Source organism: Eubalaena glacialis, chromosome 4 (assembly GCF_028564815.1).
Source record: "Eubalaena glacialis isolate mEubGla1 chromosome 4, mEubGla1.1.hap2.+ XY, whole genome shotgun sequence".
Taxonomy (NCBI): domain Eukaryota; kingdom Metazoa; phylum Chordata; class Mammalia; order Artiodactyla; family Balaenidae; genus Eubalaena; species Eubalaena glacialis.
Window position 1 is genome coordinate 167,252,051 of NC_083719.1, and position 26,677 is coordinate 167,278,727.

A 26,677-nucleotide genomic window follows, 5' to 3' on the forward strand; every position below is an offset into this window, starting at 1 on the left:
GGTCTCTGGACAAAAGGAGCCAATATCGAGGTCTGCCTGGCATTTCTGCTCCCAGAGGGGTACAAAGAGATAAAGAAGAACAGGTCATCATCCCAGGTTGCCCAGTGGCCACAGCCCAGCTGGGGCAGTTGGAGACTGGAGGCAAGGTCCCTGATGGGAGTCCTTGGGAGCTGGTAACAGCCCAGCCAGAACTCCTGCAGGAGTTAGAGAGTGGCTTCACCATACCACGACCCTGTAACACTCCCTAGGCCCCAGCAGAAACGTCACAGGGAAAACAGCTGAACAGGGCTTATATCAGCCTTCTGGGAGATAGCAGGCACCTTCTGTGTCTTCCAGAATAGCCATGGGACTCAGCTGTACTGTGTATGGGGTGCAGGAGAGCAGATCTTCAGGTTGTTTGGGAGAAACTAGATCAATGACCAAATCTTCTGACTATAAAAGTTGGCTTGAGGTTGGAAAAAATGTGCAGGTGAAGAAGCCATGTCTGTGGCAGCAGTTTGCAATCCCAGTGTGAGGTCCCACCCTGCTGGCCAGAGGGGTCAAGGTCACTCCCAGCAAGTGGGGTCAGAGCTAGCCAGGGTGATCAGTCTGGGCACTAGACACCTAGCACCCACTGGGAGTAAGCTCAGAGCCCTGCTCCACCAGGTCCTGTGGGCTTCTGGCTCCAGCTGCTCAGGCTTACCCTTCTGGAAGCACAGGTATGGGGCCAGGCTGGGGAAGGTGTCTATGCATGGTCCCACATCCTCCCTCCGCTGAGAGGGACCAAGCCTTGGTCTCCGGATCCAGACCAGCCCCCCACTTCCTGGCTTTGTGACTTTGGTCAGATTGCTTCATTTCATCAAACTTCAGGGGCCTTCTGGGCTGCATCCGGACAGGTCCCAGACAAGGCGAGAGCAGGAAGGGGCTCCAGCCAGCAAGACCTTATGGGCTGGGGCCACCAGCTGCCTAATTGCTCCCCTGGACCTCAGATCCCAGTTCCAACAGGTTGAAGGAATCAGGACTCTACTTGGTTGCAAATGATAGAAGTCACTTCAGAGTGCCTCAAGTTGAAGATGGGAATTTATTGAGCTCTGATACTGAGAAGCCTAGCGATAGATCCTGGCTTCAGGCCCGGGTGAACCCAGGGCTCCAAAAATGTGTATCTTTCTCCATCCTAGGGATCTGCTTTGCTCTGGATTCTTCACTTTCAGACAGTCTCTCCCCACCCAACCCCAAAGGTGACAAGAAGGTCCCCGGCATCACCACTCTACCCTCTAGCCAGCTGTGCCACCGGGCAAGGGACAAGCTCATCTTTTCTGCTGATTTTCCCATGTCCATAAGCAGATTGATAAGGGCCCAGCATGGGCCACACACTAATCCCTGAACCAATGCCAGGGCCAGGGGTATCTAGTGGTTATGTGGCCAGGCCCAGGCCACTGTCCTCCCAAAGGTCTCTCAGGGGCTGGTCCCAAAGGCAGGGCAGCAGCTGCAGATACCTCCACAGGGGTCCTAGCATTCACGCTCCTCCCCACCAGAGAACTGTGAACCCCCGAGGAGGATAGGGGGCAGATGTGGACCCTGCTAGGACCTCAGGGTTCCTGCTGTCTTGGTGCTAGCAGAGAGCCTAAGAATATCATCCTATCCCCACCTCAGTTACAGAGGGTAGAGGCCCTGGGGCAGAACAGCCTGATCTCCCAACTCAAGCTCTAGCTCTCAGCCATGGGACCTTTGCACATACCAGTACCTCCCTTTTCAAGTCTGTTAACTTCCTCTGGCAACTGCCCTGACTCTATACTGACCTGCACCAGCCCCAGCCTCAGGCCCAGCCAAGTTCCAGGCAGCCTGGCACCCTCCACATCAGCCAGGCCTGTCCCTCCTCCCTATATCCCACTTGGAACCATCCGGCTCTCTGTGACACTAGACTAAGTGTCTGCTGCCCACCGCTTTTTAAGTGCCACGAGGGCCCAAGCTGGATCTATTTTCACGCACTATTAGGTCCCTAGTACCAGGACAGGCATGAAGCCGGCTGCTTAGGAAAGAGGGAACGAGTAAGTGAAAGTGACAGTGCACTGTGGAGGGTGAGAAGCAAATGCGGCAGCTCCTGAACCAGCTCTGCTGTTTCCTAGCAGGATTACTCAACCAACCCGCTCCTTACTGTCGCTAAGCCTCAGTTTCCTCAAAGGTCCAATGGGTGCAATAAACGCCTACTCCTGCCAGGGCCTGCAGAGCCTTGTGAAGCTAGAGACGGATTACATTAGGAAAAATGCTCTAGAGAAGACGTAAAAAGCTTCGTTTTTTCTCTAACAACACAACTGAAGAGTATCTGTTTAGAATTTCAGGACTATTTTTTTTTTTAAGTAAAATAAAAAACACCAGATGGCTTCGAAGTACGCAAATGTTGGGCCCGTTCTCGTGACCTTCCTCGTGAGACCCAGCCCAAAGTACAGGGGGAAGGGGAGGGAACGGCCGGGAACCAGGCGGGGGAACGCAGGCCTCTGTGACTCACGGCGGGGCCAGATTAGGGCTCCCGAGATTAGGCCGGCCGAGCGCAGGCCAGCTGCGCGGAGAGGTCAACCAGCGCCCCTCTGGGAGGAGGCGGCTTCCTGGGTTCCCCCAGCTTTGCTCCATACTTGGGCAATCCCGGCCTCCGACTTCCGGCTCTGCAATAAATCCCAGGTTCGAGTTCTGACACCGCCTCGGCTGCCCAATTTTGGCAAAGTCCCTTTCCATCTCTGAGCCTACCTTGTGCTACGTCTCTGGTGCCCTGAGAGGAGTCTGGCACACAGAGGGGCGCACACCCGGAACACGTGTTATTATGCCCGACATTGTACTCTGTGACTTACACAGACTGCCTTAAACAGCATTACGACCCGGGAGGTAGGTTCCATTGTTATCCCTATTCTACAGACAGGAAGGCTGAAGCGCAGAGCGATTCAGTCCTCTGCCCAAGTTCCCACGTCTACTCACTGGTTGAGTCTGGGTCTAAACTCAGGAAGCGTGCTGCCCCCACCAGCCCGTTTCCAGAATCTAACGCCGGACGCCCACGTGCTACAGCCGGGACTTGCGCCTGGGAGCCGCCCCTAACCCGCTGCCCGGACTCCTGGGGGCCAAGTGCCCGCCGTTGTCACGACAACCGGGGGCCAATGGGAAGCGGGCAGGCAGGAGGAGGCCACGCCTCGACCCCGCCCCTAGAGGAGGGCTACGAGCTATAAGGGCCAGAGGCCGAGCGGCGGGAGCTAGAGTCCAGGAGCGCGAGGAGCGCACGGGGCTATCCAGTGTCAGCTGAGCGTAGAGGCCCGGAGCCGGGAAGGGCGCGAGGAGCGGCCAAGATGTGCGGTGAGTGCAGCGCCCACCTGCGGCCCCCTCCGTGGCGGCCGCGGGTTCCGGCGCCCCGGCCTCTCAGAGCCTGGGCCCAAGAGCCGGGCCCTGGGGACTGGAGGCGGCGCGAGATGGGGGCGTCGATTTGCCCTGGTCCCCGACAGAGGGGCTTTCACGGGCTGGGCCTGCCTCCCCTTGCCCCGGCCGCCGAGTGGGTGTCCCAGGGAGGGGTGAAGGGGAGGGTGCCCAGCCCCGTTCTCGAACCCACAGAGGGGAGGGAATTGGTCCTGTCCTAGGCCTGGACCCTCGAAACACAGAGGTGTGTCCGCACCCCATGTCCAGTGAGGAAAGCGCCCCCAAGTCGCCCACAAGGCGGCCAGGCGCAAGCTAGCGCGCATCCCGGGCGCGGGGTGCCCAACGCGGCTCTTAGCCCATCGCGAACACCGATGAGAGGCGACCACACCTGCACCGTCCTCGTGGTGTCGGGAGCAGCCCCTGGTACGCTCGGGAAGGGCCTGTGCGTCCTCCTCGCGTCCCAAAATGAACTTCTTGTCCCTAGAAGGGTTGATTCCGGATTGCCGCCTCTTCGCTGGAAAGAGCTCTCGGCGAGGCGCGGGGAAGAAGCAGCACCTACCGCCGAGCTTCGGGCGGAATCTGGGAGAGGGAGCCCTGGACTGGGAGCGGGGTCGGGCCCCGGCGTCTCGAATACCGCGGTGACTGGGCGCGGTCCCTCAAGGCTGCGGGACGGTGGGGAGGGCTGCCCGGCCCTGCGCGCACATCTGCAATTCCTTACTCTCCTTGCTGGACCGCCTCCGCTGGCTGGGGAGAGGGCCGAGAACTTCTGCTGGGACAAAAGGTCACTGTGCATTTTTTTTTTTTTTTTTTTTTCCTTGAGTGGGATTCAGTTTCCCATTCCAGCCTCCTGTGGCTGGAGGACCTGGTGGAACTTTTGAAGCCATGAAAGGCCTCTGTCTGACCGTGCTCAGCGCTGCTGGGGTCGGGTGTGCCAGCAGTGAGCCGTGGGCCAAGGTCTGTACAGGCCTTGTTTTTGAGGCCAGGCGCTCCTGAAAAAGTGAAAAAGGACCGACTGACCAAGGAGCAGGCAGCTGACTTTTGGGGTGCAGCCTCCCCCAGGCCAAGCAGACATCAATTTAAATTCCTGAACCCTCAGCAAAAATGTCAGGACTCCTGGGCGTCATTGGTAATGTACATATAGGGCTGCCTGTAGGCATTCCTGGGGAGAGAGATAAGGCAAAGGTGGCAATTTTGCCAAGAAGCTTTGGGTTCCAAACTCCTTAGTGTGGCATTCAAGGCCCTTGGCCACCTGGTGGTTTTAGAGCCAGACTGGTGCGCCAAGACCCTCCCACTGGGTCTGCCCCTCCAGCATGAGCAGCTTCCCTCCTTCCTCCTCTCAGATGCCCTTCCGCCCCTACCACCACCCTAGCCATCCTGCTTCCTATGTACATCCACCTTTCTCTGTTGTCCTTCTGAGCCTGGGGGCGCTCAGACTCTCAATTCTGAGTTTGTTCTGCTTTCTTAAAGGGCTGCTGTGTTTTTGGCCCCTAGGGAAAGGATGAGCTTCGGTTTGTAACTACCTGTGTCCTCCCAACAGGGCTCCCTGCTGGCACACCCCACCCTCCAGCCCTCAGTGAAGTCGGGGAGTCTTGTGGAGTTCCTGCATGGGAAAGTTATTTCCTTTTCAAGTAGCCAAGAGAAAGTCTCAGCTGGGTGCTAATGTGCCTTTAACATCGTTCTGACACTTGCCTGAGCACCCCTTGCACAGAGGAAGCTGTCCTGGGCTCAGAGCTCAGAGCAGCAGATGGCTAAAATTGAACCCATTGGTTTGGTTTGTTTGTGGTTTTTTTTTTTTTTTTGGATAAGATCTGTGTATATATGGCAAGTGATATTAGTTTTCCTTTATGTTTGTTTTCTTTTGTAATGAATTTATTTAAGTTTTAAAAACTTTGGTCAATTTTATAGAAAAATATTAAAGAAATGATTGTGCATTTGGTACAAGGATAGTGCAAAAACCGTGAAGGTGCTCCTGGAATAAGCCACTTACCCTCTTCACTTTACATTTGGGGAAATTGAGGCCCAGAGAGGTCTGTGCATACCTTTGTCTGAGCAGTTGTTTTAGATCTTTTCTCTGGACTGGCTGTAGCCCTGCTGGGATTTGCCACCTTGAAGCCACCTCAGAGCTCAGATCTCTGGGGCTGGTTCCGCAGTGGTCAGCAGGGGTTGAGCTGAAGGCCTTTCCTTATCAGTTCCTGATGACCGGGCTCAGAGTGCCTCCTGCTCTCCCTTGTCTTTGCTGCTTCTCCCACAGGAAGCTGGACCCAGTTCTAGTTGACCCTCCACACACTAAGCAGATCACCCTCAAAGTTTTAATGAACTGAGAGTTTATCTGAAGCGACACATAGGTACTCATGGGTGGTTTTGTTGACATCTGGGAATTGCTGGCATTTTGCTGACTTTCTGCTGATAAAAAGGCTACTATATTCCCTCTCCCTCCCTCCTTTCCCCACTCTAGAGAATAACTGCTCCTGGAGAGGCCCTGTTTTCCAGGCCCTGGAGCTCTGTGGGCATGGTCCTCCCCTCAGAGAAGGGGCAGGTAGTTGGAGGGGCAGTCCAGAGGCTGACCAGGGACGGAGTAACTCATGAGGTAAATGCTGCCATAGAGGGAAGACCTAGGGCACGAGCTGCAGCCTGGCAGCCCCATGCCAAACCGGCAGCCAGACATCTTTCTGTTTGGTGCACAGAATTTAAACTTTGTTTTTTTTTAATTATTGTAGTTACCAAATAACACAATTGGGAGATTTCACATAAATAGGTAGGATTTTGGCTTCTCTTGAAAAAATCCGAAGATGAGCAACTCTGAGTCCATGTTTCTGAATAGTTTACAGTGATCCCTGGGATGACAGGTGCAAGCTCCCCATTTCTCCCACCCTGACCCAGCTGCCGCACTCACTGATGGTACCTGATGGCCCCCATGCAGTCTGAGGTTGGGACCCCAGCACAGTGGAGGCAGAGACACTGACTTTCCCCAGAAGAGAGGGAGGGACCTGGGAGAGTGTCACAGGCCTGATTTCATGTATGAGCTCTACAGAGAGAAGAGGGTGATAGGTGTGCCAGGCTGAGGGCACAGCATATGCAAGGGCATGGCGGCATGCATGCTTGGGGATGTGACAAAAAAGATTGCATGTCCCGTCTATGAATTCTTAAATCTTCCCTGTCCTTCATTACTACACTTAGTCATCTATGAGGCGGGAAAAAAAGACTTGAAGAAGAAAAAATTCTTAGTTTTTGCTAGAAGGTAAAGCCCTTGCCTTGAATTCATCATCTTTTGTATTAGCTCCTCTGGCTGCTGTAACAAATTGCCACAAACTTGCTGATTTAAAACAACATAAATCTATTTTTCTCACAGTTCTGGAGACTAGTTGTCCAACAATCAGTTTTACTGGGCCAAAATGGAGGTGCCAACAGGGCCCCACTTCCTCCAGAAGCTCTAGGGGAGAATCTGTTCCTTGCCTCTTCCAGCTTCTGGTGGTTGCCGGCATTCCTTGGCTTGTGGCTACTCATTCCAGTCTCCTCTTCCATGGTCACATCACTTTCTCCTCTTCCATATTAAATCTCCTTCTGCTTCCCTTTTATAAGGACACTTGTTATTTCATTTAGGGCCCATCTGTATAATTCAGAATAATCTCCCATCTCAAGATCCTTAACTTAATCACATCTATAAAGACACATTTCCATTTACAGATACATTCTGGGAGTTAAGACCTAATATTTTTTTTTTAAATATAAATTTATTTATTTATTTATATTTATTTTTTGGCTGTGTTGGGTCTTCGTTTCTGTGCGAGGGCTTTCTCTAGTTGCGGCGAGCAGGGGCCACTCTTCATCGCGGTGCGCGGGCCTCTCACTGTCGCGGCCTCTCTTGTTGCGGAGCACAGGCTCCAGACGCGCAGGCTCAGTGGTTGTGGCTCACGGGCTTAGTCGCTCCGCGGCATGTGGGATCGTCCCAGACCAGGGCTCGAACCCGTGTCCCCTGCATTGGCAGGCAGATTCTTAACCACTGCGCCACCAGGGAAGCCCAAGACCTAATATTTTTGAGGACGATTATTCATCCTGCTACAGTTGGGTTCTTGCTTTCAGATGCCTTCTGCAAGAATAGTCCAGTGTTGCCAATCCCAGATGGCTACAAGAATGTTGACCAGAGGGCTACCAGCATCGCCTGCACCACACACACCCAGCTCCTCTGGTCCCAGTCATAAGGTGAATGTAGGCATCAGTTAAATACCCCTTCCTTCACTGGCATCATGCCACACACCCAGATGGACCAAATAGTGTTCATACTTTCTCTAAAAGTCAGTTCCAATGTCATATAAATATCGTGCATCTTGCTCTCCATGTGTGTACGTGATACCCTTCCCACTCATCTCTTCTCTGCAAGAAACAGGCATGGTTTTATTCCCCAGAATCAAGAGGGGCCAGGGCACACACACACACACACACACACACACACACACACACACACACACAGTGTGTTTACTGCACAGCAGTCTTTCAGGAGAACTTGTCAAATGCTTACGGGGGCTCACTTGCCTCTTGTCTTAGGTGAGGAAACAGCAATCCAGGGAGATTACTTGGCTCGGGAGAGCTCATCCTTTTGTCCCAAACTTCTTTTGGCTCTCAGAACCCTGTCATATTTGACACTCCCTTCCTCCTTATAACAGTTCAGTTCATGGATGGATGCCTCAGAAGAGACTGGACTGGAGTTGATGGGGCACAGACTCTGGGGTCAGGACGCCTGGCTTCTTGCCTCTCCAAGCCATAGGAGCCTTGAGAAACAGAGCCCCCTACACAGTAGTGTGCAGATAAATGTTTAACAACCGGCTCTTTGGTTTGCCAGTTTCTATGGTGTGAATACTCTCACCATGGCTAATTTCAGGTCACCAGCTTGAGGTCCCTGAGCATGGAGTTGGGAAGAGATGCACACAGTTGGCTCTTCGGAGCCAGTCTTAGCAGCTCTCTAACACCCCTGCCCCTACTTATGGGACTTTTGTGGCACTCTCTGGAGGGCTGCAGAGAGGCCAGCTGGGCGGCCAGCTGGGCAGGGGCTCAGCACGGCCTGCCACCCTCCTCCACATCCTCCTCCTCCTCCTCCCCATCATCATGCCATTTCCCCATCAGTCTTATTCATCAGGAGTTTCCCGAGTTCTGAGAAACCTTCTGGAGATTTTGTGATATAAGATTAGTAAATAGTGCTTTTAAATTGAGGAGTTATTTTTATATTTAGCAAAATTTGCTTATAAAGGAATAGTAACTTGAGGTTACAAACACTCTTGGGAGAACGTTCTGAAGATTCATTAGGTGCAAAGCCAAGTAATTTAATCTAGTCATCTGCCTCTTTTTAATTTTCAAAGGAAATATTTCACTGGAAAAAAAAAGTCTGGCTTTTTCATAGCTGAATTTGGCAGTTTGAACTTCTTTTTTTTTCTTGAAAGTTTTTTTTAAGTACAATTAAGAGTATTTGTATGTTGCTTCCCCTTTGTTTTGGTGAAACCCTAACGGGACAGGGACACCAGGAATTTTCTATTAAAAAGAAAAATGCCTTGCCCACATTTACTGCAAGAAGCAGAGTCCCCTGTTATCTCAGGGATTAGAGTGTTGTGGTAACTTTAACCCTTGGAGTCCCAAGGAGGCCTGAAACAGGGTAAGGCTGTCCCCAGAAGAGCCAACCCCCTCCTGACCCTGAGCCAGGCCTGGGGACTCCTCTGCCTTTGTGAGAGGACCCAGCTGTGCGATCTCCACCTTTACTCTCACTTCTGTGAGGAAGCAGCAGAAATTGTCCTTCCCACTTCATGAATAAAGTGGCCTTCCCCAGTCTGCACAAGGGAGACCTGCACATCCAGAGAGGCCATAGCTTCCTTTTGCAGCCCTTGCTCCTGGCCCAGCGGCCTCCCCTCCCTGGGGGCCTCACCTGGAAGGGTATACTGCCCACCTCCCCTGGCATGCCACACACACACTCACACACCCAACACACTCACACACACCTGACACTCAAGCACAAACTCATGCACATAAACGTACTCTCACACACATACACACTCAACACACATACCTGACACTCAAACACACACACACACACACACACACACACACACACACACACACTCAGGAATTTTATGAGGCATAAATCCAACTGGCCATGTCTTCCAATTTGGGACTTAGAATAGTATCTAATCTCTAGTAGACTCATGGACTAAGGAGGTCAACCTCTTCAGTTCTGAGAAGCATTGGATGGTGGTGGAAAGAGTGACCTAGGTCTGGAGAGGGTCCCATCCTGGCTGGGTGGTGATGTAGCTCCAGTGGAGCAAGCCCTACCCTGTATGAGGTACAGGTGGTATCTCTGCCTGGGACTGTTCACCCTCAATCACAGTGAAGGCAGTGTCTTTCATTGGGAAGCTGATCCTTGGAAGGATGGAGAAGTTTTCCAAAACGATAGGCACAGAATCATAATGTGGACCCTGGCCCACCCCCTGTAAACTTAGACCTTCTTACCTCATCCTCCAGGCCCCAAACAACCCCTCCCCCCATCCAATACCCCGAGCACCCCAGGGGTTGTAGAGAAGGTTCCAGGAGTTCAGTGATCCTAGTTCTGGCTGGGAATCCAGAGACATTGCCCATCTTGTCATTGTCATTATCTGTCACTTGAAGGTCAAAGCGCCCCTACCTGCATGGATGGACCTCTGTGGTGCTTTTGGTCCTGAGTTCCTATATGATCTCTCAAGCCATATTTGGAGGGAACATTAGAATTCCCAGACCCCCAAGGTGGGCTGGGCTAAGGGACCACAGTCCCCTCTTAAAGGGCTCGTGTCCATCCTGCATCACATCTGCAGTCTCTTCTGGAGTCCCTCTGAATTTATCTGGGTTTTTCTACCTTTGGAACCTTTTCTCACTCACTTTTCCCATCAGTTTTAAGAGTGGGACCCTGAAAAGCTGTTTCGAAGCTCTGGATGCTAGGATGGCAGTGTAGGCAAGGGATATACACTGAGCTGCAGTGGTTGGGCCAAGGCAGCCTCTGCCCCAGGGCTGGGCATCTCTCCAACCAGCTTGGAGGTATTTCGCCATCCCTCTTGGGCAAGGGAGGTGTGTAGTGGGAGCCAGCCTTGCTGTGGTTGGCTCTGCCCTGTGGGGAGGGGGCTAGATGGGAAGAGAAAGGTGGAGTTAGAAGCAGGAGTGTCCCGGGGAAGGAGTGACCTCCCAGGGGTCAGGGGAGGGTGGATCAACATGGCCTGGACCTCACCAGGGGAGCTCTGAGTGTGTCCATCAGGGGCCAGATGGGCATCTCCCCACGGGCCAGGCCCCCTCTGCAAGCTATTTCTCATCCCTTGGAGTAGGATTCTAAGACAGGTCTTATGCTAATTTGGGGGGCAGCAGTGATGAGCCCCCTGCAATCAGGGAGACCTGGTTGTGAATTACTCAACTCTTTGGACTTGGAGCCAGAGATGCCCTGTCTGTCCATGGGAACCACAGCCTGGATATAGGCATTGTGAGGATTAGACAAATGAGGTTCTGAAAGTATTGGCACATGGGAAGGCTTCATGAGTGGTGATAGTGGTGGTTGTGATTTACTTTGCAATCCCACCCAGTGGAGTTCTGGGATCCTTCCCCAGGACCTGGTTCATTTATCTAGAAGGCTCTCCACTCCAGTCCTAGGGTCCTCACCGTGCATGATGGTTGGGGGTGGGTAATGCTGGGGCATATATGCCTTTGTGCTTGAGTGTCTTAGGGTTACCCTTAGAGCAGTGCCTCACTGCCCTGGTGAAAGGAGCTAACACTCAGGGACACCAGACTCAGCACTACCCACCTCTCTGGCCTTTCTGTCCCTCGTGCTTACACTTGGGGGTTCTCTCTTTTTGTGCATGGTTGAGGGTGGCTGTCCCCAGCCCAGCTCAAAGGTCACCTTCTCTGATCAACACCTCCCCCCCAATCCATTCATTTATTCATGCATTCATTCATTCAAAAAGTAGTTACTGAGCACCTAAAATGTACCAGGCTCTGCGCTGGGTTCTGGGAATATAGCAAGGAATAAGACAGATTAAACAAGACACGTGTGGTCTCCATCCTCATGAAGGTTACAATCCAGTGGGGAGTCAGACAAAAGACAAGAAGGGAAGTGCTATATAGGAAATAAACAGGGCCATGTGACTTTTTAAAAATCGGGAGAGGAGAAGGCCTGTAATAGGCCGGGTGGGTGAGCTGTCGGCCACCTTTGCAGAGAGCCGGTCCAGGAGCCTTCTGCCCCTTTCCCACCTCTCAGCTCTCAGCCTCTCTGCCTGCAAGTCTCCTGAGGGGTCGGGTGGTCCCTGTGCATCATGTCCTCTCATGACTCGCCCTGCAAGGCCCCCTGACTGGTCCACCTCGGCACTTCACAGCACGTAGCACAGTGATGAAGCCCCTGTGGGCCAGAGAAATGTTTATGGGATGATTTACATCTTAATCAATCTGTAACCAGATCACACATTTGGTTTAATCATCATTTCCCCAAGTAGAAAGCCAAAAATAAATACCAGTAAACTGGTACTATTTTCCTTGTGGTTTTATTTAGTGATAATTTCTCAAGGGCTTCCCTTGTGCTGCATTTGTGCCGCATGCTCCCCAGGAGGAGGAAGCTCTTTGCCTGCTCCATTTTCACAGATACAGACACTTAATGTATGTGGCAGGCACTGTTCCTCTTGCTTTACAAAGACTCCCATGAATTCTCACAACAACCCTAGGAAGTAGGTGCTGCCATCACCACGCTCCACTGGGAGTTCAGTGACTTGCTCCAGGCCACACAGAAGCAAGGAGTGGGCTGGGATTTGATATTTGGCGAAGGTGGTAGGCCGTAGCTGCCACCCTCTGTGCTTCTTGCTGTCACAGACCAGTGAGCAGGCGAGGGAGGAGGAACCCAGGCGGGGTGACCCTGAGCCTGTCTTTTTACGCATTGGACCGTGTGCTCAGACTGCTTTCTGCCTTCTTGGGGCTGTTGTCCCTCCAGGTGAGCAGAGCTGGGGAGCCACGGTGAAGTTGATTGGGCTAGCTGACAATCCTGTACCCACCACTCTCTAATTCATATAGCGGCACATGGTAACATACTACATACAGGCACGTGGCAAAATATCCTGACTGTACAAAAAGGACACATGCAGTGGGAAAGGAGTTTCTGCCTTCGGTCCAGCACCCTCGTCAGTGGCAACCACTGCTCCTTGGGTCTTCCAGAAACATGCTATGTGTCTCCCTGCCCCACCTTGGGTAATTTACAGATGTTCTGCAGGCCACTTTTTTCCCTTGACACATCTTGGAGATGTAGCCTGTTTTCCAAGAGAACACACAGCTTCACCTTGTTCTCTGTATAGGGCTGCCTGCATGTGGCCCTACAGTGGCCACATGTGACCGTGCCATCACTTACCTGGGCCCTGCCAGGCATCAGGCTGTCCCCAGTCTTCAGCTACCACAGACAGCGCTGAGCAACTATCCTAATGCACGCACACTTGAATCCCTGCACAGATATCTGTTGGATACATTCCTAGAAGTGCAGAAGCTTTGTTCAACAGATGTGTACATTTTAATGTGAGGGATTGCCAAATTGCCTTCCAAAGAGAGTGTACAAATTTAAACTCTCACTTGTTGTCAAACTGGTGGATCTTTACTGATTTCATAGGTAAAAAATGGATTCTCACTGCAGCTTTTATTGCAGATGAAAGGGATTCCAGAAGGGAATTCTGATATGAATAGCAAACAAAATTCCTGGGAAAGCAGCTTTATTCTATTTCATTATTTTTTTAAATAGTAAGAGCACAGTATAGGTGCTGTTTTATTCACTTTCATCTGGTGGTGTGCAGGGAGAATCCAGCCAAGAGGAGAGAGGAGAGAGACAGTGCTTAAAAGAATTTACTGAACAGAGGTTGGTATGCAAGAGATTTCATGTTAAAAATTAGATTTATGCCTTCTTGCGCAAAGACCTTGAAAACCACCTCTTGGCAGCCCCTCTCACCACAGTAATCAACCAAACGGTGCTTGAGTGGCTGCCAAGCCTCCCAGCTGGGTGTGGACACAGCTGGTGGTCCTGATGGCAAGGACCCTTTAGCCGTTCCAGCCAGTTCCAGCCCACCAGGGGCTCTGGCAGCAGCACCTCCCACCAAGGCGGCTGTTCTGGGTCTCAGAGCCAGAGATGCATACGTGCCTGACGTGAGTTCAGAAGTGAAGTTTGGCGCAGAGGACGGGGAATTGCAGGGGAGAATCGGCAAACATACAGCGCTCTTGTAAAAGAATTTCGGATTTAAAAGAGTTGGTGTTTTTCCTTTCAAAACATTTAAAACAATTTATGCATATATTTGTTTGATGACCACCTCTCATTCTGACTATAAGGATCATATATGTTTTATTTTCCTTGATATTTGTAAGACCTAACAGAGTGAATGCCACGTAGGAAAAAGCCTCTAGATATTTTGAAAAGAATGAATAAGAGGATGAATTCTGGCCAAACAAATAAATAAAAAGAAGTTGGAGAACACAGTAGATTGTATATAAAACTATGTATTATTTTTTTAAGGCATAAAGCCAACAAAGAAGACAAGGCCACTGAACAAAATAGAATAAAAAAAAATATCTTTTATTCCATGCTTATGGGAGAAAAATAGACAATAATTTGACTTTTGGAAATATACATTGTCTCCCCTCAGCCCTCCCCCACCAAAAAAAAAGAGTTGGTGTATGGGCCTTTGTGTCATCGGCAATACCTGTTAGCTCCCCTTTGTGAGGGTGCAGGTATAATTCTAGAACAATTCCCAAGGTGCCAGGAGAGTTTTGCAGTCTAAAAGACTACAAAAATGGTTTGTGAGTTGCTCCATCCTTCATATAGCCATCTCCCATAGCTATGTGCTCTTTACATTGACTGGAATTTGACGCTATCCCTCCAGGGAACTTCCTGATTTTTTTGCAGAAAAATTAATGTTATAGAAAGTTTTACCTAAGCATAGATTATGGTGATGGCTACACAACCCTGTGAATACACTTAAAAACAATTGCATTGTACACTTTAAATGGGATAATATTATGGTATGTGATTTGTATCCCAATGAAGCTGTTAAAAATTTACATTAAAAAGTAGCTGTCTTTTTTTTAATATATATGTAAGGTGACAAAAATACATCCTCTGACCAGAAGTGTTTAGGTTTGAAGCGTAGGGTAAATTGTGAGCTCTTGAAGCACAGATGCTCAGCTGGGGAAGCGCTTCTCACCTGACCTGGAAGACAAAAATAGCTGACTGCCAAAATTACCCTTGGCCATTTTTAAAAGAAAACGTCTGTAACTGCTCAGAAACCACAGTGTGCCTGTTTTTAAATATAAACCCTGCCCCTTAATACTCGTGTGCAAATATATCCTGTGTACAGTAGCATACAGTACCTAGGAATGCAAAATATAATTTTTAGCACTGTATAATTTCATCACCTTTTTTTTTGACTGTGTCTAGACTAATTTTAGGAAGTTAAATTTCATATGATGTGACCCTACTTACTGCTTAGGAATATAATATTTACTTTAATCATTTAGTTTAAATCACTTAGTTTAATCATTCATTCAAATATACTATATTGACTTGAATATAATCTAGAGACATTACAGATATTACAGAGATATGACATGTGGTTTGCTGTATAATCGCGATCATCCCTTAGTTATCTGCAGGCAGGTTGTCCTCTCCAAGGTTTATCTCTGGCAAATTTTTTTCCCAGTTTTATTGAGATATAATTGATGTATAACATTGTATAAGTTTAAGATATACAACATAATGATTTGTATATGTATATATGTATTGGTATATGTTACATATGTATGTGTATATGTATATACATACTGCAAAATGATTACCCCAATAAGATTAGTTAACATTCATCACCTCACATAGTTAAAAGTTTTTCACTGTGATGAGAACTTTTAAGATCTACTCTCTTAGCAACTTTCAAATATACAATAGAATATTAACTATAGCCACCATGCTGTACATTACATCACCAGAATTTATCTTATAACTGGAAGTTTGTACCTTTTGACCACCTTCACCTAATTCCCTCACCGCTCATCCCCCAACTCTGGCAACCACCAATCTGATTTCTTTATATATTGAGTTAGTTTTTTTGTTAGATTCTATATAAAAGTGAGATCATACAGTATTTGTCTTTCTCTGTCTGACTTATTTCACTTAGCATATTGCCCTCAAGATTCATCCATGTTGTCACAAATGGCAGGATTTCCTCCTTTTTTATGGCTGGATGATATTCCATTAATATTACATATATAGGGCTTCCCTGGTGGCTCAGTGGTTAAGAATCCGCCTGCCAGTGCAGGGCACATGGGTTTGAGCCCTGGTCCAGGAAGATCCCACATACCGTGGAGCAACTAAGCCCATGTGCCACAACTACTAAGCCTGCACTCTAGAGCCCACGTGCCACAACTACTGAAGCCCGTGCGCCTAGAGCCCGTGCTCCGCAACAAGAGAAGCCACTGCAACGAGAAACCCGCAACCAAGAGTAGCCCCCACTCGCTGCAACTAGAGAAAGCCCGCGCACATCAACAAAGACCCAACGCAGCCAAAAATAAATAAATAAAATTAATTAATTAATAAAAAAATATTACATATATATTCCATGGCTACTTTATCCATTCATCCATCAATGGACACTTAAGTTGTTTCCATGTCTTGGCTACTGTAAATAATGCTGCAATGAACATGGGGGTGCAGGTACAGGTATCTGGCAATTTTAAAATTTTGCTCAGACCTTTCTGTCATCCCAGAAAAGTGTTGAGAAAACTTAAAAATAATAAAAATTAAAAATTAAAATTGAGAAAATAAACCTTCTTTTAACCCTATTCATCCCCGAGGCAGTGCTGCCCAGAGGTTAGGATCATTTAAGTCCTAAAATCAGGTCTCTTTGGTTCCACTCCTGACTCTGGCCCAGTTCCAGAAGGTAAGGGGAGGGTAATGGCAGGTCCAACCTCTAAGACTGCTTCGAGCTTTGATTGATACCTGTGTAGCAATGCTTAGCCCAGTGCCTGGCATATAGTGAGTTCTCAATAAGATGAGTCCCTTTTCACGATCCATACTATTGCTTCCCTGCTTAATACAGATTCATGGTCATTCTATCCACATACATTTATTGAACAAGGACCATGTGCCAAGATGCCTGTGACCTTGTCGGGGGATGTAGATGTCTCAGGATGTAAGAGCAGGTGAACACTCCTGGCCGGGGACTGGACAAGCCTGCCCTGGGAGGTGGGGTTGGAGCTGAACTTTGAGAAGGGAAGGTTTTCCCATGTAGGGCAAAAGGACAGAGGGGTAATGGGATGGGACACTCACAGAGCAGGATAGAGACAGACCAAGGGTCTGTAGTCTCAAACAGGGGAGTGGAGGAGTTTGGAAAGAACCAACATGATGACTGTTTCTTCCTATTTGGGAAAATATTATTTTAATATATGAATGCAGAAAATAAAGCCAAACAAAATCTTCTAGGCTGGTGGGCCTCCCTTGAAGATAAGGATTCTCTATGAGGCCAAGAGATGATTTTATGCTTGCTGTCGTAGAAGTAGTGCTTATTGATGGTAATGCTCCAAGCAGTAAGGCCAAGTGGAAAGTGGAGCAAAGGCCCCAGCCCCTGTTCCTACCTGTCGCAGGAGGCTGGGGTGACCTCCTTTTGACTCTTCTCAGGTGTGTTCTGTGCAAACAAAGGAGTCCACATAGCGGGGACTTCCAGATGGCCCTAGGTGGTTGCTTTGTTTTGCTGATCTTTTCTATTATAAATGTTGCCACAATGAAAGGCGTCTTCTGCGAGTATGTCCATAGGAGAAATTCTCCACGGTGGAATTGCAAGGCCATGGTGTGTGCGTGTGTTCTTCACATGCTTTGTGAGTCCTTTTGTCACTGCAGGAGGGCTGCATACAATGTCCTTCTAGAAGCAGGAAGGGAGTTCTGCTCTTCTTCCATTATGCCTGGGGAAGGCCACACCTTCCTCTGCAGGCAGCCTGGAAGCCCTTCAGTGATGCGCCTCCAGTGGTATCTGTTTCCCCAGAAGTGTTTTCTTCTAAACATGAACCAAGTGTTTTGTAAACATATGGTTTTCCCTTCTTTTAACAGGAATCTTCGCCTACATGAACTACAGAGTCCCCCGGACAAGGAAGGAGATTTTTGAAACCCTCATCAAGGGACTGCAGCGGCTTGAGTATAGAGGCTATGACTCAGCAGGTAGGCTCTGCAGGCTGCTGCCATATAAACATAATGCTTGTTCATTAAAGAAATTTGAAAATTCCTATAGAAAAGTAGAAAGAAAAAACAAGGGTAAAAAAATATCTATCAAAAGCACCCCCCATCAATATCTGTGTCCCTCCTCTGGTCGTCTGGGGTCTGGGGACGGTAGAGGTGTCATGCAGATATTTATTGTTTTATCTAATTATAATTATGCAATTCTGTAATTTTGTATTCTTCTTCTTTCACTTACCTTGTTTTTTTCCATTACCCTAAACACTTCCTAACATAATCTTTCTAAGTGGCTGCACAGTCCTCCACTGGATGCCTATCGGCTGCACAGTCCTCCACTGGATGCCTATCTCAGAGTTTACTCCTTCATCCACATAACAGGTGGATATTTAGTCTGTTTCCCATTTTTAATTAAGCAGCCTTAGGAGAAAAAGGAGAGCCAGATAATTATATATTCCTATAAATTCTTAATAGAAAGCAAGTCAGATGAAAGATTGCAGGAACACTAGTGCAATGGAAACGCCAGCTAAAGTAGCAGAATGCAAAGTGCACAAATGTCCTTAAATGAGCCCGCTGCCTTTGGTGGCAGACGTGCTGGCACCTCTCCCGCAGGCAAACTCCAAGAATTACCCTGGTTAGAAGCCAAGGTGAGGCAGCCACAGCCTGGGTTCCAGGCACATGTTCCCTGATTGCTGGTTAGCACTGTCACAGTCACAGCCTCCTCTTTCCAAGTCAATATCCTAACACTGTCTAGTTCTCTTCTGGGCAGTAAGCCTGGGGAATAAGAACTAATAAATCCACAGTTCTGTATAGCCCTCACCCAGGGTCATTCCCTGTAATGAAGCATGGGAGACAAAACTTAAATTCCAATACAAAAAATCATGTTTATGTTACAGGTGTGGCAATCGATGGAAATAATAACGAAGTCAAAGAAAGACATATCCAGCTAGTCAAGAAAAGAGGAAATGTCAAGGCTCTTGATGAAGAACTTTACAGTATGTGAAAGACATGCCAAGTCAGAGTAACAAATGCAGCCTGGGTCACTTTAAAATCTTTAATTCCAACAGCATTGGAGACTAAAAATATTAACCTACCCAAGCATGGAAAAATAGGAGGGTTAAGTCCATGTTGCAAAACTGTTTCCCAGAGTGTGGGATGGTTTATTTCAGGTGATGGTGCACTGAGAATTTTTTTTTTCAATATTTAGTACTTCTGTATTTTAATTTTTGTGGCAAATGATACTGCTTTTCCATTTATGGTAGGGACCTGTAATTTTCTTTTTAAAGTAAGTTTATTTCAGTTAAGTGAGTTAGGTTACTGATAAGTACTAATTAAAGCAGGGGTCTGGCAGAATTCTCCAGAATGGGGCCTTTGTTGTTGATGGTGGGATGTACTTTTGGTGTAGCTGATGTGTCTTCATGTAATGAAGTCACCTCATGTAACAGTACCATGTCAATGCTTAAAGTGCGGCAAACTTATTTTTCCTTCATCTAGAACAGGACAGCATGGACTTAAAAGTGGAGTTTGAGACCCACTTTGGCATTGCCCACACACGCTGGGCCACCCACGGGGTCCCCAATGCTGTCAACAGCCACCCACAGCGCTCAGACAAAGGCAACGGTATGTAGTATAGCCTTGCTCCCCTGTCCTAGTGGTTGTGCCTGGCCCTGACCTGTGCCAGGGTTGATCCACACCCACCACCAACTGGCTTCTCAGCATCCCTGTCTTCCCCGACTATCCAAACTGTTGGCACTGGGCCCTAGAAAGGAGGCAAATTCAATCTGGCCCCTGGATAGTGCTGACCCCGCAGGCATCCACAGGAAAACAGTGGCACTTCCCATGAATGCCTTTGGCTCTGGGGACCCAGCCTGAGTGGGACTTGGTGGTGTAAAGGGTTGAAGGCCTGGGCACTGTTCCTCAGTTAGGGACCAGGGTGTTCCAGAGGGCTGGGCACTTGAGGAAAGATTGGGGTTCCTTCCTCGTCCAGCTATACCCATCCCTGACCCTGAAGAGAGTGGTCCTGAGCCAGGGCAGGTGGCAGTGCTGATCTTGTTTAACACCTGAGGTGCCTGCTCCAATCCTGGTTCCTGTAACTAGGGCCACCCAGTTCTCCCAATTCCCCCCTCACCATGTCAGCCCCAGCTCATGGGTCCACATCACTTGCCTGAGCCCCGAGGACAGTTCTTTTTGTGGTGGTTCTCTTAAATGATGTCCCAGTCTCCTCTCATGGGAGAAGGACTGGTAGGTCTGGAGCTCCCACTGGAAGCTCTCAGGGACTCTGTGGTCAGCACCCAGGGGTGTCAGGGCCTCTGGCAGTAGGACACATGGGCATATGAGATGGAGAGAGGGCATAATCCCTGACTCCTCCCAGGGCTCCAAAGGCAGATGAGGGTCTAAGACATCATCTGGGCCTTCTAGTGGGTCTCCACTCTGGGTTGGGCCTGGTCAGGTCAGAAGCCCCCATGACCCACACCTGGGCATGATGTGAGAGGGTGTCCGGTGGAGAGAATGATTTCTGGAGTCAGCTGGGATCCCCCACCCCAAGCCGACTCCAGAATGTGGCATAATGCAGGTTCTTGCCAAGCCTCATATTAGAGTAGGGATCAGACACGTAAGAGTAGTTGTAGGGTATTTACTATTAGCTAAACACTTGACAAGCCTCACTGCCATTAATTGTCTTGGAAGTCAGGCCACAGGAGAGAGCAGCACCTCCCTGGTCAGTGTCCTTTGCCCCTATGGACACTGCAGTGCCTGGAGGCAGCTCACCCTGCCCGATTTGGAAAGGAAAGCCTCCCGGAGAGAACAGGAGGGCCCTATGCACCTCTCTCATCAGAGCAGCCAGAGATAGCACAGGGACCAGGCTATACATACACCTACATGGTCAGAGACTTGGGTAGTGAGGTTTCTTTGCTGGGGACCATTCCTTGCATCTGGTCCATGCCCTGAGCCATGAGACGCCTCACTACGGGGTCAGGCACCCTACACTCAGGAGGGGGACAATAGACCCCACGGTGCTGAGGACCTAGGATATACATCCAACCAAACCCCAAGCCAGATGCAGAGGCTGGTCCCTGGAGCAACAGTGTTACTGAGGTAACACACTGTACCGAGACCATGTGTCCTGAAATGTCGCCACCTCAACCCCAGCCTCCTGCCCACTGAGATGATAGGGTGAACCCCCGCTTCACTGCAGACAATGATTCTGTGTCCCCAAAGCAGCTAGGCTCCAAGGAGATTGCCCCCACACCCAAATTTGGAAATGCCTGCCATGACTCAGGATGAGTAATTGAAAATAAAACAACATGGGAAATAAGAAAAGATTTGTAAAATTTCTCTAACGACTCATCAGTGATATCTGAAGAGCATACTTTTAAGGAAGACTTACACCCAGCAACTACATTGCATACAAAAATTACACAAAGAAGTTTTCACAAAGAAAACACAGATTCTAGGAAACAAATTAATGATGAGAAGTTAAGACAATAGGCTGAGATGAAAGAAAATGTGACAGGGTTAAGAAAATAATGTGAAGAAACAAAGTCACAATAGATATGAAAAAAATGGAGGACGGGATGGTTGTAAAGACAGTTAATAGATAATGAAGGCTTAATCATCCCTTTTGACATAAATACCAAAGCCTATTTCATGCTACTGTAGGCCACAAGTCAGAGCTCAGTGAGTGGCCAGGTTGGTGGATGATTTTTATCAAAAGAGAAATGTGTTATTTCCTCGGGTTTAAATTGTAGTCATGGCAGATGTCAGCTCTAATCTCTGTAAATGAAGTTTGCTTAACACAAGTGTCTGTATGAGCAGAGTTTGTAGGTTTCAAGCTGTCAAATTGTCTTTCTTCACATCTGACTTGAACTTCATTTCTTCATAGCATTTCTCTCTTGACTAAACTTTTCTTCCAGAATTCGTGGTCATCCATAATGGGATCATTACAAATTACAAAGACCTGAGGAAATTCCTGGTAAGATACTTCCCCTGGGTGACATCTAAATCAAGTGGTATTGGTCTTTCCCAGAAATTTTCCAACCAGCTCATTTCCCTCCAGAAAAAAAAGCAGAAGCTGATTGAGGTCCACTCTTGGCCACATCACCACATTAGACACAAAACTCATCCCCAGCTCAGGCTCCTCCCCAGATCTTGCTGGAGGAGAGAGCAGGGCATTCTCATTTACCTCAAAGGCCAGTGCAGAGTCAGAGCAGAATCAAAAGAACATGAACTTCTTTTTATTAAAGTGTCTGCACTGAATAACATACCAACTCATGCACCAAATGGAATGTGGGGTGGGAAGGCAGGCGGCAAGTGCTTCAAGTATGAAGAGGTTGTGGTATTGGTTGGGAGGTGGGTGGATTTGACTCAATGTATTTGATCATTTTGACTGCTGCTATTTTGCAATGTCCAGATTAATGGCAAGGACAAGCTTCTGAGGCGGGATGATCTCAGGGAAGACTACAATGACTCAGCTGTGTTAGGCTGTGGGATTCAGGCAAACATTTCTCATCCCTTTCCCATTTTCCTTGTTCTTGCCTTAAGTCACTCCAAGGACAAGTCATAAGGGAGGAGAGGGAGCTGGCCAGGCCAGCATTGCACAACAACCATTATCTAACACTCTGTCCAACCAAATATTCCAGGAAAGCAAAGGCTATGAGTTTGAGTCAGAAACAGATACAGAGACCATCGCCAAGCTGATTAAATATGTGTTCGACAACAGAGAAACTGAGGACATTACATTTTCAACACTGGTCGAGAGAGTCATTCAGCAGCTGGTGAGTTACAAGTGTCACCTATCTAAATCATCCCTTCATTCCTTCAGTTTTTATAAACATTTATTAGGCAAACTTGCACCAAGTACCTGAGAATTAAAGATGGCTCATCTACAGTGCCTGGCCTTAAAATGTTACATCCTTGTAGAATTGGGAGAAGTTCTGAGGTTTTGGTAGTAAACATCAAATAGAAACTGCTTTGCTTCATTTTAACATCTCTGAAATGGTGATAGGCCTTCTGATCTGTGGCTTCTACCAATGGTGTGTTGCACAAGGGACCTTGATTGTGGCAGTTCATGTTGTCATCTTATCAGTTGACTTGTGTGCATTGTTGACTTGTGCGCATACATACCCAAGATGAATTTAACTGATGTTGGAGACTTAGAATTGTAGTCTTTCCTCCTGTTTCAGTAAAGCAGTTATTCGTCATGTGGGAGAAATGCCCACAAGTCCTTACTGAATGGAGTTGGAAGGAAGGAAGAGGAAATAAAGACAGCAGGTGTGGACTTTTGAGAAGTTTGGTTGTAGAAGAAGAAGGGTGCAAAGAAATGGCCCAGTGAAGGGAGAGGGTTGCAGTTCTGAGGCAGGATTGTATTTTTGTGGTAGGAGATATCAGATCATGTCTGTGTGCTGAAATGAATGATCCAGGTGGGAGAAAGAGATTGGTGATGTCCCAGAGGGTTGGACCTATGGAACAAGGTCCCTGCAAAGGGGCACATGGTGGAGGGATTGTCCAAGAGAGACACCTCCTTGGAGGAGGAGGTAGAGCAGACCCAGGCCCTCCATGGGACGGTGGAGGGAGGAGGAGAGGGCTCCAGACTTCCTAGAATCCATCCTTCTGAGCATCAGAGCTGTCCAATAGCTCCCCTGAGATGGGGACAGCTTGGAGAGAGTGTTCAGGGCCAAGAATCTAGAACATCTGGGGTCAGAGGCTGCTTTGGGTACCACACTGTGGTTTAAAATATATGACCCTTTGGTGTTTTCAGTCTTTTTTTAAAAGTAAATCAAACCCTTTGCCCTGTGACTCCCATTTTGGGGGACCTTAATTTAGAGGATATATTTATAAATAAAAGCTTGTCCCATAACTAATGTACAGTAAACCAATTTAGTTTTGCAGCGTAGTACTTCCTCTTTTCCATTTGTAATTTAAAATTTTGGAAATGTCTCTCAGTGATGGCACTTTTAAACTTCAGCGATATATCTGAAGCAACACAGGGCTCTTTTCGGCAGAGAACGGGAAGAGTTTTTCTATTTAGTCCTACTTCATTGCTGACAAAACCAGCAGGGTGAATGTCAGGCTCCTCAGGTTCTGTCTAAAGCCCCTTCATTTTGGGCAGTTTGAAAGGCCCTTAGGGACCTGGAGATGCTGGCCCTGGGGTCTCTCTGGTTGTGTGACTGAGTTGGCAAACTGGCCATAGCATGAGGCCATGAGGTCTGCCTAGGTTTCCAAACCTTGGAAATCCAGATTTATAGCTGGCTGTACATAAAGTCAAGTAGGGTCATGATTAGTACAGGATGGTCAGCATGTAGGAGAGAATTTTGCATTGAACTTTTAAATAGGAAGAGCATTTGGAGTCTTGAGTTAGGAGAACTATATTCTAACTCTGGTTTGCACAAACCAACAAGCTGAGGCACAGAGCACAAATGGCAGTCATTGCCATAGAAATAATAATTATAACAACTCATACTTCTGATGTGTCTCTATATGTCAGGCACTGTTCTAAGCACTTAAAATGCATTAGCTCACAGAAGCCATACAAGGTAGGACTATTCTCATTTCCGTTCACCATGAGGCACAAAGAAGGCTGCAGTGATTGCCCAGTTAAGGGGTGGAGCCACGATTTGAACCCAGGCACTAACGTGTGTTGAGCTAAACTTAGGTCGTGGATTAGCCCCTTTAATCCTCACAATTGCTCCCTGAGTAGGTACCATCCCTGAGGCCCAGGGCAGGACCCCTGGCTACGGTTCTCATTTCCTGAGGTTCTAACTGCAGCAGTCCACCCAGGTCATCACAGAGCTGGGAGCTGTTCCTTGTGGGCCTGGACAGGGAGGTTTATATTGCTCACAATGAAATCCACAAGTTCTGGTCTTTGATACTTGATTGTGGTACCGCCTGTTTCACTTTCCCCTCCTGACATCACCCTGCGCAAGCTGTCCTATATTCAGCACCCTGAGTGAGTGACCCCAGGACTGCCCGCAGTGAAGAGGCTCCCAGGGAGAGCTGTCTGGGGTAGTGGGCTGAGCTGCAGCAACCTAGCTTAGCCAGAGTAAGTTGTTCCTCACTCTCCTTTCCCGTCTTTTCAGGAAGGTGCATTTGCATTGGTTTTCAAGAGCATCCACTACCCCGGAGAAGCCGTGGCCACAAGGTGAGACAGAACGCATTGACATTTCCAGTAACAAATAAATAAAATAAAATCACTTAGCTTGAGGCACAAGGGAGAAGTAGGGCCCCTGGCAAAACAGAAGGTGCTCACTCTATCTAAGGGACAACTGTGGCTTAGCCACAGAGAATGTACCCCACCATCTCTGTGGCTGGAGCTTCTGATTTTTTTAAAGAGAAACTAGAAAGTTGGATTTTTATTTGAAATCTCTACACTTTTTTTTTTTAGAAATTGACAACAAATTCAAACTAAAAATAAAGTTGTATAGCAAGGGCAGGTCCAGGTTTCAGGTCAACTTCAGAGATTCCCTTTAGAAAAAGCATGCAAAATTATGAACATGAAATTAGGAACAAAAATGAATGTTGATTTGAATCCAGTAAAGAAGAGGCCTTGAAGGCCAAGAGCTCAAGCTTTATCACCTTCATGCCAGGTGTGATCCAGGAATCAGCTGAGAGGGCCTGGGTCAGCCCACATGTCCTTCTGTTAGAGCCCTGTGGCCCCCAGCAATGTGTGGATTCACACAAATGGGCATGTGAGTGCCATCCTATAATTTTATATTCAGATGGGTGGATTATCCACCCATCCATCCATCTGTCCATCCACTCATTTGTCTATCTACCCATTTATCTGTCCATCTATCTATCCATCTGTCTATCCATCCATCAATCAATCTGACCATCTACCTACCCATCTATCTATCCATCCATCCAACTAATATTTGTTGAGTATTTACTGTGTACTGGGCCCTGGCGACCTAGTGACACCCAACCTGGTCCTACCCTTAAGGTAGCAGTCCCCAACCTTTTTGGCACCAGGGACCAGTTTCATGGAAGTCAGTTTTTCCACGGACTAGTGGCAGGGGGGATGGTTTCAGGATGATTCAGGCACATTACATTTATTGTGCACTTTATTTCTATTATTATTACACTGTACAACTCACCATAATGCAGAATCAGTGGGAGCCCTGAGCTTGTTTTCACTTGCCACTCACCAATAGGGTTTATTTTATTTTATTTTTTCTAATAGCTTCTTCTTTTTTTTTTTTTTTTTAAACATCTTTATTGGAGTATAATTGCTTTACAATAGTGTGTTAGTTTCTGCTTTATAACAAAGTGAATCAGTTATACATATACATATGTTCCCATATCTCTTCCCTCAGGCGTCTCCCTCCCTCCCACCCTCCCTATCCCACCCCTCTAGGTGGTCACAAAGCACCGAGCTGATCTCCCTGTGCTATGCGGCTGCTTCCCACTAGCTATCTATTTTACATTTGGTAGTGTATATATGTCCATGCCACTCTCTCACCCTGTCACATCTTACCCCTCCCCCTCCCCATATCCTCAAGTCCATTCTCTAGTAGGTCTGTGTCTTTATTCCTGTCTTTCCACTAGGTTCTTCATGACCTTTTTTTTTTTTTCCTTAGATTCCATATATATGTGTTAGCATACTGTATTTCTTTTTCTCTTTCTGGCTTACTTCACTCTGTATGACAGACTCTACCTCCATCCACCTCACTACAAATACCTCCATTTCATTTATTTTTATGGCTGAGTAATATTCCATTGTATATATGTGCCACATCTTCTTTATCCATTTATCTGTTGATGGACACTTAGGTTGCTTCCATGTCCTGGCTATTGTAAATAGAGCTGCAATGAACATTTTGGTACATGACTCTTTTTGAATTATGGTTTTCTCAGGGTATATGCCCAGTAGTGGGGTTGCTGGGTCGTATGGTAATTCTATTTTTAGTTTTTTAAGGAACCTCCATACTGTTCTCCATAGTGGCTGTATCAATTTACATTCCCACCAACAGTGCAAGAGTGTTCCCTTTTCTCCACACCCTCTCCAGCATTTATTGTTTCTAGATTTTTTGATGATGGCCATTCTGACCGGTGTGAGATGATATCTCATTGTAGTTTTGATTTGCA

The 26,677-nt window shown here is 47.8% G+C and overlaps 1 protein-coding gene across 1 annotated transcript in view; it reads left to right on the forward strand.

The window, feature by feature from the left end:
• The first annotated feature begins 3,219 nt into the window (after positions 1-3,219).
• GFPT2 (glutamine-fructose-6-phosphate transaminase 2) overlaps positions 3,220-26,677 on the forward strand; it is a 47,256-nt gene continuing 23,798 nt past the window's right edge. Inside the window, exons 1-7 of the mRNA XM_061190047.1 lie at positions 3,220-3,315; positions 17,477-17,584; positions 18,493-18,591; positions 19,091-19,216; positions 21,508-21,566; positions 22,234-22,368; positions 24,670-24,731. Coding sequence (XP_061046030.1) covers positions 3,309-3,315; positions 17,477-17,584; positions 18,493-18,591; positions 19,091-19,216; positions 21,508-21,566; positions 22,234-22,368; positions 24,670-24,731 — 596 coding nt within the window. The 5' untranslated portion in view covers positions 3,220-3,308. The remainder of the gene's footprint in view (positions 3,316-17,476; positions 17,585-18,492; positions 18,592-19,090; positions 19,217-21,507; positions 21,567-22,233; positions 22,369-24,669; positions 24,732-26,677) is intronic.